The sequence below is a fragment of the Achroia grisella genome, unplaced genomic scaffold (genome assembly GCF_030625045.1).
Source record: "Achroia grisella isolate CSIRO2021 unplaced genomic scaffold, CSIRO_AGI_Agris_v1 utg1063, whole genome shotgun sequence".
Classification (NCBI taxonomy): Eukaryota; Metazoa; Arthropoda; class Insecta; order Lepidoptera; family Pyralidae; genus Achroia; species Achroia grisella.
In genome coordinates this window covers 445,614-461,507 of record NW_026712567.1, presented here as the reverse complement: position 1 = coordinate 461,507, position 15,894 = coordinate 445,614, and the positions used below count along the sequence as shown (strand labels likewise).

The window sequence follows — 15,894 nt, the reverse complement described above, 5'->3', positions numbered from 1 at the left end:
GTATGATTATTTGTATTGGTCATGGGTATTTTCAATATATATTATGTAAGAATTTACAAAAAAAAACTAAGGATTTATATCAGTTGTGTAGTACCCATAACCCAAGCTGTGTTCACATTGGGATTAGATGGTGCCATGTGACTGTCTAGGGGCTTTATATAAAAAACACAGACTGATACATGCAATCAAATTAATAAATACATATGGATGTATCGTGAGAGGATCGAAGACGTGACTATTGGAACTAAGACGATGTGCAAACTGCTGAACAACTGATGCCGTTAATATACTAGTAAAATATTAGTCTGTGTCATTATACAAACGAACACTAGCTGAATAGGTAGATAGTTAGATATTATCGTATCCAGGAATCGATCCCGAGGCAGTCAGCTGACGATGAGACTTTATCTTGATTTATGGTCACATTAGCAGTTAATGGACTGGGTTATTTGAGAAAATTTAAAAACTTTTAACCGTATTACTGGAAAACGACTGTTCCATTACATTTATTATGATTTAACTTCAAACGTTAAACAATACTACTCATATGTTTTTATTGTATATTTTGAAAAATGTAAATACTTAGTTAAGTTCATTATGGAACAGTTTATTTTTAACAATAAACTTTTTTTATTACTATTATTTTTATTAATAGCTTTAAGGGTACTACGGGACTCTACCTTACAATATAAGATGCAGTTTTTAATTTAATTTGTTTATACTCCTGCTCAGTTACTATTCCATGGCTTATAACAAGATGTTCTTTATAAAGTCGCTATGACAGTTCATAATTTTTCCTCATTGATGTTTCATACAAATCTTTTACTAGTCAAGAAAGGAAAAACACAACAACCGTTCACATGGTTAGTCATGGTTAGGTATAAACCACTGGGGTTTCAACAGAAGACCACGTGGAGTTCAATCTCATAATGTACTTGTTGAAAACTGTTTTATATATTTTTTTATTATCTATATTTCTTTATAATAACTATATTGTTTTACATATATGACATTAGTTACATATATGACATCAATACAACATTTGTGACTATACCGATGCCTTTTCTTTGCCTGTCCTGTGTTTGATCTGCCTCTTTTACAGTACTTGTAGAATCTTACATCTTATAATCGTATGTAGGTAACATATAAAGTGTCTGTTTATGTTTAATTTTCTTACGTACTTACTAAAATGAAAGAGTAAATGAAATATTAAAATGAAAGATTTTATTTGTTTGTATAGTAAATAATAGACTTCAATAATGCTTAATAGATTTAAACAATTCTCCTGCCTGCCTACAGAAAACAATATTATGAGAAAAAGTAGATGTATTCCTACTTTAAAAAAATATAGGGCACTACTAATAATTGTAACCATACGAAGTCGCGACGGATCACTAGTTAGTGATAAAAAAAAGGAAAAAAGAAAAGAGAAGATTAATGTTACAAGTTAATCGTCGGATAAACTGTATTCAACAAAGTCCGCTATGTAATAGACATTGACCCGAACTTCTAAGTGCGAATTAGAGTCTAATGACGTGCAGATAGACGATCCATCAACATGGACGCTGTCCACTGGGACAGTCGATCAATATAACAAGAAGTCCTAGTCAACTATACGTACAAGTATAAACATATAAGAAGTGTCATCTTATATTAGGTCTATTTAGGACTATGTTTTCCAAAGGGACTCCAGGACAGGGAATTATATAAAGTGTAAAAGGCACTATTTTATATAGATAAACTTATAACTTCTGTAACTGATATAACAACATGTCATATCTTTTATATGGCATGTTAGTCCTCTAAAATGATCACGCATGAATGATATCTCCTGTCTTACGTAGTAATGTGCTGTCCGTAGTGCTGTTCATTTATGTGGACCGTTTGCGGTTTACTATTGGAGGGCTGTCAGATATTCTAATTACATAAATAAAAAAGTTCATCAATACGTGATTAAGAATAGGTATGCTAACTTTTCTTAACACGTAAAAATATATAATATTCCCACAACATTACACTTATTATACTGATTATAATTAGGCATATAAAACCCATTTTGAAATCAATGTTTTCTGAAATGTATAGGTATAAATATAAACTCGATGTCTGATAAGGATTGTTTGTAATATTTTATCTTTACAGAACCTTGGAACACGGTATTAATTAACTTGTCAGTGAGCTATTTAACTTAAAATTCTTCAGAATAATTATGAAATTTCATGCCTAAAGGAAAGTTATAGATAAAAACCTTTTCATAGATCCACCAATAATACAAGTTTGATGCTCCAATCCAATGCAAGCACTTCTGAGGAAATTGTACTTCAACAATTCTCGGAAACAAAACATAAATCAAAACATTTCCTACGCAAAATACTGCCCTTATCTTCTCACAAGAGTACCCTGTTAGCATCTGTAATGATGTTTTGATAGCACCTACTTTCGGATACGACCATAATTAAAATGTCGTTAACAAAAAACTGGGCAGAGTAGAAAAAATATCAGGCGTCCCAAATTAAAATGAGCACCACATATTTCAAATTAAATCATCATAACCTTCATGTAATTAAATAAATTTAATTTTCACTTTATTGTTAAGAGGATTTATTAACAAACTATATTAATTATCTGGTACTCAAAGTATGTTCTAAAGATCGTTAGCAAATTAATATGAGTCGTTTTAAAGTAGGTCAACCAAGTAAGAAGGTTTATCCAATATGAATACGAGTACATGAAACACCAGAACCAAAATTTTAGTCGTAGGTAATACATGAGAAATATTATTTTATTATTAATATCAAAGTAGTAAGTAATAAATTATACAGATTAATGACATGTGTTATCAATCAGTTATAAAATTACGCAATTTTTTTTTTATTTGTGGCACTTCAAACAGAGTTAACTTACTTGCACGTATATTCTCTAAAAACCATCTTATTTTCCTCTCTACTACTGTTGAACTGAATTTATTTCTATTTATATTTTATTGTTTATATTTATGTTTTGTAAATAATATGCTACATAATTTTGATATTAATGGGTGATTGAGGTATTATGACAGGCACCAGTAAAGTTAGAAATCAGAATACAGATTATTTATATTATTAACCGGGTCTTAACAAGAATAATTACCTGGCAACAAAAAAAAAACTACAGAATACAGATCCCATTAATCACAACCACAACTATGATGATTATTGCAGACCATATAAGTTAACAGATCAGGCTATTTTGCTAACAATAGGGCTAATAATACTATGTGTATATTATAAAAATACGATTTCAATAATATTTATTCTGTAAAGATAAAAGAACTCGAATAAATGGAAATCTAGTCACGTTTTCTTTTCACAATACGCTTATGGGGCGATCTGCTTGAAACACCCGTAAACTGACAACAAAAGAGTTCTCAGAGCTTCAAATCCATCAAAGTCTCGAATAGCCGTTCACATTAACATAATGCCGTTTATAGTTATCCAGAAAATCGTATTGCTAACTGAATTTCATAAAGCAATTGTGGCATGATTATTATTTTGTTATAAGAATTCGAATGTTATTGTAATAGAATGATGGTAATGAAATTCGAGTAGAATAATGTTATGTACAAGTATGTAGAGTGTATTATATATACAATTTATGCAATGAAACGATAAAGAATTGGATTATTAGCAAGGAATAATTACGAGCATATATTTAATCTCTGTTTTGTTTGGACATAACTAACTTATTCAAAAAGAGTAAATAGGTCTTCATAACTTTGTAAATTTCATATTTTAACACAAAATGTCGCCCATGCCGCTGAACTAATACTTATCACAAATCGGTTTAGTGGTTTGAGAACTTACTTTCCTTATGAAGAAAATTATATTCTTTGCTTTTTATAATTAGAGTTTAGATAGCCCCACTATTACTAATATTGTATTGTTAAATAGAGAATAGGATTATTAATTTGACACACACACCGCCTTAATTTTTGTTAAGGTTTAAATAGATTGTAATCAGTGAAACAATAGTGTTTGCATTCAACGCCAATAGATGGCGCTGTAACAAAATTGAAATGCGCTAATGTTTCACTTTATTGATTTCTCATATGTTAGTTGTAATATTTTAGTACTTGTACCTGTATTTGAAACCGACCAATAAACCTTATATACACGAGTGTAGTGTTTTAGTTAACCCTTAGGACTTTGTGGTTTTAACAATTCTGATGATTCCTCGCATTGTATAAACATTTTAAGTAATGAATACGTTTATATGTAATTGTCTGGTATTTTCTATGAATATTATGTAAATACAAAAAAAAATATTTAAGCATTTATATTATTTCTCTAGTACACAACACAAACTCTGCTTAGCTTAGGAAATGGAGGGCGTTGTGTAAATTACACAGCGATATTAATATTATTAATTTAACAAATAACAATTTTACAATTTATTCCATGATATCGAGGAAAAATAGTAACATCATTGTAATACGTCAGTTTTGTATGTTTGTTTATTTATTATAAATTGAATAATTTTACAACATACTGACACATTTACTGTCACCATTATATCATATCACAAAGTTTTTAAATTTATAAAATTATTAAATTATTATGTCAACATAATAATTAAAATGAAAAATTGTCAGATGATTAATCACGCAAGAATAGCTTCATGTAAAAGTACTGTACGTCACTGATTTTTCCTCTATCAATCATTTTAAATTGACTACAGAGATTAAAGGAAAAAAGACCTTCTGAGATGAACATCAGCTGTCGTGATTAGAATGATATTTTACGGTAAAAGGTATGATTGATGATGAATTCATGTATTTTTGGATATTCCCGCAGATTTTAATTATATTTATTTAGTACATTGGTAATTATTAATATAAAGTTTTTATATAAATATTGATATCAGAGATTTTAAGGTGTAGAAAAACCTAAATATAATGATTAAGTATATCAGATATATTGTATATACACAGACAATAGTTACCATTTTCCGTCAGGTGGATGGTCGACTTATTGAGCAATTTAAATACGTATAAAATAATTTCAATTCATAATAATTGTTAGACTAACATTAGGATGTTTTAAATATAGGTACTGTGCGTTTAAAATTTAGTACAATAAGGAATAATATTTTAAATAGTAAATTTCCTTTATTATTGTTTCAGATCAGTGACAATCATGTTAACAAGAATAGAAAATATATCGTGAGTGTATTAAATTAGCATCTATAGACATGATAATACACCAAAGATATAAAGAAAATGAAGCAAACGTCACATAGTGGGGTAAGGCTAGACTGGAGAACTATGGCAAATTCAACACAAGTGCCATATTATTATAAAACTACCTACCATAGCTCAACAACATACCTATATCCGTCAAAACGACCCCCCGATGACGTAAAAATAGAAGAAAACCATACAATAATAGTTAAGACAAGACAAGCATTTCAGAAAGTAAACTATAGAAATGGTACGAATAGCACGAATGGAAATTTTATGATGTTAGTAGAAGACTTTAGTGATTACTTCTATGGAAATGCAAGTAATGATATATTTAGTGAACATAATGCTACTCTAGATGTATTAAACGATGTATATGAGTATGCGAATTGTTCGTTCAACGGCACTTTCAATGTTTCGTGCTTCAATAAAGCAGAATCGGCACCCGAGTATAACCTTTGGGCGCTATTGTTATTAATATTTCCATTTTTTACTCTATTCGGGAATGTATTAGTGATAATGAGTGTTGTGAGAGAGAGAACACTTCAAACTGTGACCAATTACTTTATAGTGAGTTTAGCCGTTGCTGATCTTCTAGTCGCCGTAGTTGTTATGCCGTTTGGAGTTTATTATTTGGTAAGTGTAGAGTATATATTATATTATTATAATTTAGCAATAATAATAAATATTTTTTATTGTCTTTGATGTATGCATACCAATTTCTGGAGAAAACAAAATTACCAATTTAGACAAAATAGTCCACGACGTAGGAAAAAGGAAACTACCCTCTCTGGTATTCTGTCGTAGTCTTTTCTTACATATTTTTTTCAACGAAAGTTATGTTAATAATTAAATGTATTATTCGTAATTAAGTTGTATTACTACTACTGTCAATTTAGTAACATAAGTTTTATTTTAAAACATCCAATTTCTACTACGTCATATTTTTGTTATAGGTATAAATATTCATAAAGGAATAGAGATAAAGTTATTTATGATTTGTATATATAAAATTGCCATTTCACTTTCATTTTCAAGTGAAATGAGATTCCAGACAACAAACGGAACCAACTTTGGTTGAAACTCAGTAAAATGTAAACTAATCACACTCGAAAGTTCATAGTTCAACCAAAACTAGCAACTAACTCAGTTTCAGTAAATGCTTAACTGAACAAAAGCCTTGTATCGAATAAGCCTCGTAGATTTATTTTAGGCATCTATTCTGTATTATATATTTTCGATAGATTACCTTTATACAATTGTTGCCTATTGTTATCACGACCAGATTATATTTTTTATTGAAAACAAGCAAATTATAATTCTGTTGGGAAATAAAATTCTGGCCCAGTTAATTTTTACTTACAATACAATGCTATAAAATGTACGTAATTTCTAAGGTTCTTCTAACTGACATTCCTGTTATCAAGCGAGAATTCAATTTTAGCTTTATGTTTAGTGTCACACAGATAACTATATGTTAAAATTATTAAAAAAAAATGTTATTAACAAATAAAAGCCTTAACAAATAAATCATTGTGTATAATATTCAAATTAAAAAAAGTTAAATATGTTATTTATTTGACTAATGATATGGAGATATTATGGTTCTATGGTAAAGTGATAACCTGAATATAATATATATTGTACAATAAGATTTTATATTTATATAAACACAGATTAACAGTTATACACCCCAATTCTATATTTAAATTTAGCAGCGACCATTTTGTATAAGTAGGTAGCGTGAATGGCGAGAATTAATTTCATAAATAGATGAAAGAAGATGGAGCAATTACGAAACATAAAGATGCAAATAAATTCCTTTAGAATGATCAAAATAAATCGAGGGAGATGTTCTTAGTCAGCTATAATTGGTTATTTTGTGGAAAATGGTAAGAAGTAAGTTAAATTACTCTATTAGGCTTTGCGTTTAGAATGTTCAGGTATTAGGTTCTACGAATATTATTATGTTAGATAATTATCTTTTATAATAAAGCGAAGGGCATTTTATTTTTAAGCTTGAAACATTCAATTATTTTTTACTGAATTATTAAAAAATATATCAAAATACATCATCCACTAAAAGAGACATAAATAAAAAAGATGCTCCATAGTAATGAATTATAGTAAATTAGATTATGATTATGCTGTTAAAGCCTTTGGCTAAGATTCGGTAAGAGTTATTCAAGTTACACATCAGAAATAAAAATAGTAAGAATATGTAGTAGATACAATATATAATAAAAATAATAAATAACATAATTAGAATGATATGATGTTTTTGAATGGTTCCATATTAACTGATGTTTAAGAACCTTCCCTCTATATAAATAATTGTAAATAATATAAAATAATTGAATAAATGCAATCTGTTACGTGTTAACACAGAATAATCTTTTAACTGAATATAATGTAATAAAACATTTCCTGCTTATATTTTCAATAGCAACATCGAAATCAAACTGAAAGAACCAATAACGACAAATTATTTTTAGTAATAAGAAATAGAGAAAGTTACAGAAAATGCAGTACAAATAAACATATCTTCTTTTTTTACAAATCTATTACAAACTTACTGAATTGTATTGTACGCCATACAGTAAGCAAGTAACTGTGTGTATATTAGTTAAATAACGAGAGTGTAACAACAAAAGTTGCAAACAAGCCATGCCAGTTGAGCATTACAGTTTGTCCGAGTTGCAAACTCGTGTTCATAAAAAAAATTTGATATTTCATTCGTAAAACAATCATTGCAAAAGTACAAAATAAAGACTTTTATATTCTGGTCACATAATAGGCATACATTTATTGGTAACTAGTGACTGGCCCTGGCTTCGGTCAGTTTTTTTATAATCTATGTTATGACAAATAAGCTAAAACTTATTGGTGTGTAATATAGTGACTATAGATGAATAATAACACATGTCATCAATATGATGCTCGTGGTAATTCTGATGAGTTAGCCATATTTCCTTATGTTTTATTCCTGGTTAAGGTATCATGCCAATAGAGGTAGTAAGTTAGGTTATTTTAAGAAGCAGATTATAGAATCTGTAATTTCATATGTATTACTGTAGGGATTTCTTACATTAGAATAAAAGTTTATATTAAAAAAAAAACAATATCTACGTCAGGCTTAAGTTACTCAATGGTAATATAGTTAAGTTTCTATATGTGAAACAATATAAAAACCAGTAATGTTATATTATAATAGGGTATAAACAAAACAATGATTACTCCGTATATAGTGATTGCCGATAATAAGAATATAATATATTGAATACTACTTACAAACGAGTTAATTCGAAATTATTCCTTAGATGACATTAAGGGACCCTTCGCTACAACTGTTAATACTAAACAGCCTGTATTAAAATGAGTACAGAAAAAATTGCATCAAGCAGGAATATTGACAATAGGTTTGTGTCTCATGGTCAGATTCTTAAGGAATTCGGTTTTAAATATATATTATTTTATTTTCTAATTGAATGAAGCACGTAAAATACGTTTATGTTGAAGTCCTCCGTTTAATATCGAATTCATAAATAAGCAATGGTAAAATATATGCTAATTTTCGTGGAGAAATTTCGGTTCTATTTGTGTTATAAGATAAACGACCGGAAAGGTGTTAAATGAAAATTTCAATATTATGATAATTTGCTACTGAAAGGGTACAATACCAACTGAATATCTGTTATTACTGTATGTATATTTTTACTTAAATGTATTTGAAATCGAAAAATCAAAATTTATTTTAATTAGACGTAATATTTAAAACACAATTGTTATAAAATCATAAACCATCACAATAGGACAAATTATTACGTTTCTTTATGTATAATTTTTACATTTATTTATTATCTGTACTATGTAATATTACATTATCTGTGTCTGTACTATGTAACATTTGATGACTTCTGTTTTTTTTTTGTATACTGTCTGCCTGTATTAAAGGTATGAGCTAGTGGGCTCCAGTGATACGATGAGCTTGAAGTCACGTCAGGTCAGGTAGCCCATCATTCCGAAATCACCAAGAATTAACCACAGTGATATCCAGGCGCCAGTACTAGCATTACATGTGGCGCGATTGTTAATGTAAGTCTAAATACTAACAATCCTCTCCCTACGATGACTTCTTTTATTACTATGGTACCTATGTACAGACGCTGGCTAAATCAGTGCTTGACTGGAGTCAAGTCCTATGGAATGTTATAGTACGATTATGTTTAACATTTAGATAAATCATCCACTAAACAAGCATTATCATGGATATTATGGAAACGCCATCTTTCCGGAATTCAACTTCAATGGATGAAATCCCTTACGTGGATAGTAATTTTACTAGATTTATTAGTCTTCAAACCGAAGCGATCACATGAAATATGCAAGTGGGTGTTTTTTAGTTATGCAGATGAAAAATGTGATGTATTAAGCAGAATCTTAGGATGCTGAATAAGTCGTTCACATACTAGTTTTCCGCCTGAACTTCGCTTACGTAACTTATAGTACGATAAACAGTAGCCGTGGTCTTTGCCAAATTTGAATATTTGCTTTTTTAGTATTTACTTAATATTTTCTTTTAGCTATTTTGATATAAGAAATAAATAAATACATTTTTATAGAAAAAATCAGAAATATGTACCTAGTTCACCTAATTGTAAAAACTGTCGTTAATTCCATTTTTATCTATTTGGTTTTCCTCTAAGAAATTACAGAACTCATCTATATAATAAATGGTATAAAGATTATAATACCTAATTAAAATATTAAATATTTTATATTCATACTAGTTTTTGTAAACTATATTTATTTTTAATTTTATATGTAACTAGCTACTCGCCCCGGCTTCGCACGGATGTACATGAATTATATATATAAACCTTCCTCTTGAATCACTCTATTTTAAAGATTTAAGCATACATAGAGACAGATATCGACAGCGACTTTGTTTTATTGAAGTTTATATTTTTATTATTATATACTATATTGTGTGTTATTATACTATGTAACGATAGTAATACCATGCAAGCTGACAGGTTATCTGCTAAATGACATCACGTTATCCTGTGACGCAAGCGATATCACTTATGCGTTACTATTCAAAAGGACTAATATATCATGCCTCTTATCCTGTAATTTACTGGCCTTCAACCGGAACATTTTACAAAGCTGCTTGCTGGCTAAAATAGGTAGACAGAGATCCGATTTTTTACAAAGTCCACTTAGGTAATTATGGATCAATAGCTTATTTGCCTGTAAATATTTTCATTGCGATTCTTTTCAAATCTCACAATCGTCACATTTGACACGAACAACTAAGGAAAGAAATAGCTTAGAGTAAAAAGCATTGTTCTAATTCAAAACGACCTTAAAGTTTATAGCAGTTTTAAACTTTGCGTGTGTAAAGGCCGTGAGATGTTAAGAACAAAATAATTACTACGGTGGTTGATTAGAACAATGCAAATTGTTATAGAAGTCGGTGTTACAGTTCTATTTCTATGATCATTAATTACAGTACAAAACACATTAACATACGGTAAATTTATTTTATAAGGAACTTTTTCATGTAACTCACATGTCAACGTCATGTGGTATGTTATTTAAGAACAAAAAAACGACTTACAGTGCAACAACTGTACAGTATTAATATGCAATGTGTAAAAACTATTCTTCATTTAAATGTCCATGATATTTTTTTCTAATACAAGGTTAATAGAAATAGTTTTGGAATTAACTTCTTCAGATATGAAAAAATATCTTTATAAAAATACAGACGAATTGATAGAATTGCTTTTTATAATCGGATAAAAAGCCGGCGGAAGTTCTTCTCCGTACAACGGTTGCAGATTTGGAGTGAGAAATTCCGTTATACCCTTCCTTTAGAAACTTAGTCTATAACTTACCGTTTCACGTAAACTTTCAAAGTCTGACTAGGTACCTATCTGATTAATGTCACCCGCAGGAATTGACAGTTAAACGTACTGACAGTCAGTTATTATTTGATACTATAACAATACTTGTTCCTTAATTTACGTTAAGTTACTTTAAATTGACGCAAAGATAAACATAGTTTTACAGTTTTAATAGATGCTTAAGATCGACACCAAATTGTTAGTCTAGTATCAATTAAGGCATTAATAAATAAAATCTATACACAATACAGTTTTCGCTCTGTAATAACTCTTACGCATGATCTATTTTACGTTCGAACGTACCATCCGGATACAAGGAAACGCCGTAAAAGTTTTAGGGGGCACATGAATTTCGGCCCGCCGTAAAATATTTGTAATAAAATTATATTTGCCGAAAAGATATACTGGCCGGTGGTACAGGATTTTTCGCATTCTTCTCCCCTTTAGATATGTTTCTGAAGCGATTTTATTGCAAATCTAGCTTAGATGATAGAATTAGGGGCCAATCCGGGTCGAATGTTTTATGGTTCACTATTCTTTTTTTATGTCAGTAGAACAGTGCTCTATTGAAGATGTTTTATCAGATTAGATTGAAATTGTATCTGATACATACATATGGTAAGTTGCAGTGCATTGCATACAGTCGTTTGCATTGTCACCTCTGGCTCCCCTATTTCAGCCTCCAAGCAGCTTGTTTTATAAGTTGTATTTTTTACGGAGGTATAATATCTCTAGAGTAGAATCCCATGAGGATCACTATAGGCGTTACATGACAACGTAAGGTATTACATTTTGTTGTTCGCGTATATAGGTGATAATTGGTACTTACCCTCCGCTGGGCCGTCTATTGTTGCAATTCTAGTTACATAAAAAACTTAAAAATATAGTATTAACTGTTCACGTTTAAGATACTAAAATGTTATGACAATGTTCATGACGACCCTCAATGACGCGTCAACACCAAAACGTTAGATGCAATATTGTAGTAGTCAAATCATAAAATAATCTTATATGACTAAATGACTTTCTCATGTCCACAACGTGACAAACGGAAACAGATTAAATTTTTGTAACAAATAGACATACCATAACTTTTATTTAGACCATATTCTTCACTTATACTTACTTTTCATAATCAAGCATCCTAGATTCATTATGATTCAAAAGTGCTTAAATTATTTATTTCAATACAGATTATTTCTATTTCTATTACTAAGTGTGTGTCTATAATATTATGATGTGACATTTTGACATAAAACAAATTAATAAAATAAATCACCCTACATTTCAGTTTACGTAATTACGAAAGAACCAAGTTGTGGTCGAACTTTTAAAGATACAATTTCAGAGGAAATGCTGGCCTTCTAATGGAGCTTTAAGGCGAACAGCCGATTCGCCGTTTAAGCAACTTAACGATTGTACAATGATTTAACTTTGCGTATTTTAAACGTTAAAATTGGGTTAGAATGGTAGCGACAAGCGTTTAAGATTGGATTCTAATTACAATTTCATAATAAAATAAACATTATTTTAAAATGATTATAATGTAGTGGCCAAATAATTATATGATACAAAGTCTTTATTGTTTCTGTGTATATTGTTATTGCTAATATAGAATTTAAGTTAAAATCTATTTATTATTGTATAGAAATAAAGAAAAAGAAGATATATATATGGTCGATATAAGAAATGGCAAAAAATGGAGAATATAAAATTCTTCATCGTAGCATGCTTCTGTAGTATATTATTTAGACAATTATGTGTGTTTAATATAATTCAGTATATCCATTTTAAAAAAATCTTTTCTATCAATTTAGACATAAAGCTACAAACATACTTTTTGCTGAGAAAGAATCGCCTTTACTCATACCACACATTTTAACGCCAGCAACTCTTCACTAAATTACAATTATTATGACTAAAGTTTCTGCTTCTTACAGCACTTCAGTATTTAAGTTTCCCCCAAATGGACTATGTTAGGTAAATTTAAAGCAACGAAATATTAATTAATTGTATTTGCATATTTTTTGCTTGCGTTTTCTTACCCCTAATTGTATTCCATGGAAGTTCGGGTGTTTATGTTTTAATAACTTGGAATTAATTTCTGCTATGTTTTTGGTCATTCACTTCAGGACTTAATATTAACAGTTTTGTGTTTCCTAACGATTAGCAAATGACGATAAAAACAACGAAATTTAGTAATACAAAAACATGTAGCATTCGTTAGTAATAAAAAAAGTAAAATCAGTTATTATTTTTGAAATCACATTATTTTCAATTTCAATAAACTACTACAATTTAACACTAAATTAATAAGTTACTGAATTATAAATCGTATGTTTATGACTCAACGCTTCAGGTGAAGACAATATTATTTCAATGAATGTACACGATATAATTTGCAGCAAAGCGGATTCCGTGGTTGACCCTTGACACGCGTAACAGACGTACTACTCGACCACAAAGCTTAGGCTTTGCATGTGTGTACAATTAATTATTTAAACAATAATCATTCCTATCTTCTGCCCCGTAACCATTAAATTTGTACGTATGCTAAAGTATTTATATTTATTATATTTAATTGCAATTAGAATGCTATGATGCGGCCTGTCGATGATAAAAACTATTTTATTAGTATAATAAAGTCTGTCATTTTGTCATTGCATAATTATATGCATGTATATATAGATCAATGATTAGACAAACAGAAATAAAGGTTTATTTACTGATTGATCAAAAGAGATATTTGTACCTAAAACATATTAATTATTCGTGGTCCTGTTGTAATTGTTATAACAATTCTGTTAGTATATTTTTAAATAAATGTACAGAAAATCTGCAAAACTAAGTTGAAAATTCAATGCGTCAATATTATTATTCAATTAATTCGTTTTTAAGTACGACTACAAAATATGTAGTAGATAAAAATTAAATAAATAAATTATATTACAGTGAGTAAAATATCATAATCTAGTAAGAACAGTTATTATATTCCTTTAAAGATTGATAAAATAAGATATTATGGAAACTATAATATACAATAAAATTATTATTTCGCATTTAAAATAATCTTTAAATTACTATTAGGGCGATATTAGTTCAAAAAGAGTATTTGTATTTACTTATTTAAATACTATATGCACGTCTTTCCTAAGTGATTGGTCACACTTCGGTACGAGATCATGAAACGGCAGACACTTAAGTGTAGTTCACTATGGAAAATAATTTAATTACTCTGTGTAATAGTATGATAAGGACCCTCCTATATGTACGTTCCTACATTAGAACTTGTGCTTTAATAGTGCTTGTGTAATTAATACTAATTCAATACTATCTATCAGTGAAATCTATAAACTTGATATAAGAAAATATCTATATGTATATTAAAGCGTAAGTATGATTATTTAAAAGCAAGACTTTTGATTTCAGCGAGTTTCTGAAGTCTTGATAATAACTTTTCGATTCCATAAACTGTTTCTCATTTCTGATTATATATAAGTAGTGTAAAGAAATAATAAAAAAATATATAAAATCATCGTTATTAGCCCACTGCAGTTACTGCTGGTCATAGACATCTCTCCAGGCTCGCCACAGAACATAACCTTCAGCCCTGCTCTTCCAATTGTTTGCTGTATCCTGCGTATGTCATCCCTCGATATTGCCGCAAGTACCTACTACGTTTGCTGATACGCTGTTTCGACTCTAGAACGTCTATAAAATCCAACAATTAAGAGCCTAACATATGCTGTTATAATACAAATAACATAATAGGAGAAGAAAAATACTGTATTTTTATTCCATTAAAAGGTGTATACATTTTGGTTGTTAATACTTGAGACTGTACGCCATATACTAACGTTGTTATATTGTTCTTTGTTTTCATTCTGCCTCCAGAAATTGCCGAAACGAAGCGAACTGTGTCCTGCACAGAAACCAATTAAAAAAGTTTTTCACAATTGCTTCAGGCTTCTACTTATGAGTGACAAAGTTGTTGAATGGTTGCAAGTTTCCCATATCTTAGATAGAAACTCCAAGTTTCTATTTACTTTAGTCCCAAATTGAAAGGTAAATTGTACTTTGAATTTTGGTACTTTAGTTTTCCAACGATGTAATTTGTATGCTGCTTGAATTGCAGTTAGTGGAACTTCTCCAATTCTCGGAGAAATTGTTGCACCTGTTTCCATTATAATTTATTGTAGTTTAATGCATTATAACTATATTGATTTATGTAGTGTAGTTAAATTATTAAGATATTCAATACATAGTGGCAATACAGGAAGACTATTAAAATCTTAATTATGAAGAGATATTGTACCTATTCCATTACCATTTCCATCATGTGGGCCGTTAAGATGTTTACAATTTCTTTTTTTGATGGTAAATATCAACCGTTGTATATATACATATAAATGTATATATATATATATATATATATATATATATATATATATATATATATATATATATAAGTACATGAACAGCACCACGTACTTATCTTCATCATGGAAGCCCTGTAATTTCAGTAAACTATTGAACTCTTCATTCGAATACACCTTACCAAACAAGCTGCTAGATAGAAGAAGTGAGTAACTGCAGAAGACTTTGTAATTTTTTAAAGCTGAGGTAGACTTTGGTGAAATGCTTAATTAGTAGAATACCGTAATAAAATCACACAAGAAATAAGAACATAAAAGGACGACGAATAGAATAAAGGAGTATTAAATCCAAAATGTCTCTGTATGGTCACTGTTATAAAAAGTAAGC

The 15,894-nt window shown here is 29.3% G+C and overlaps 1 protein-coding gene across 1 annotated transcript in view; it reads left to right on the top strand.

The window, feature by feature from the left end:
• The first annotated feature begins 5,742 nt into the window (after window positions 1-5,742).
• LOC131840854 (dopamine D2-like receptor) overlaps window positions 5,743-15,894 on the top strand; it is a 180,370-nt gene continuing 170,218 nt past the window's right edge. The window contains exon 1 of the mRNA XM_059189052.1: window positions 5,743-5,854. Within this exon, the coding sequence (XP_059045035.1) occupies window positions 5,831-5,854 (24 nt within the window). The 5' untranslated portion in view covers window positions 5,743-5,830. The remainder of the gene's footprint in view (window positions 5,855-15,894) is intronic.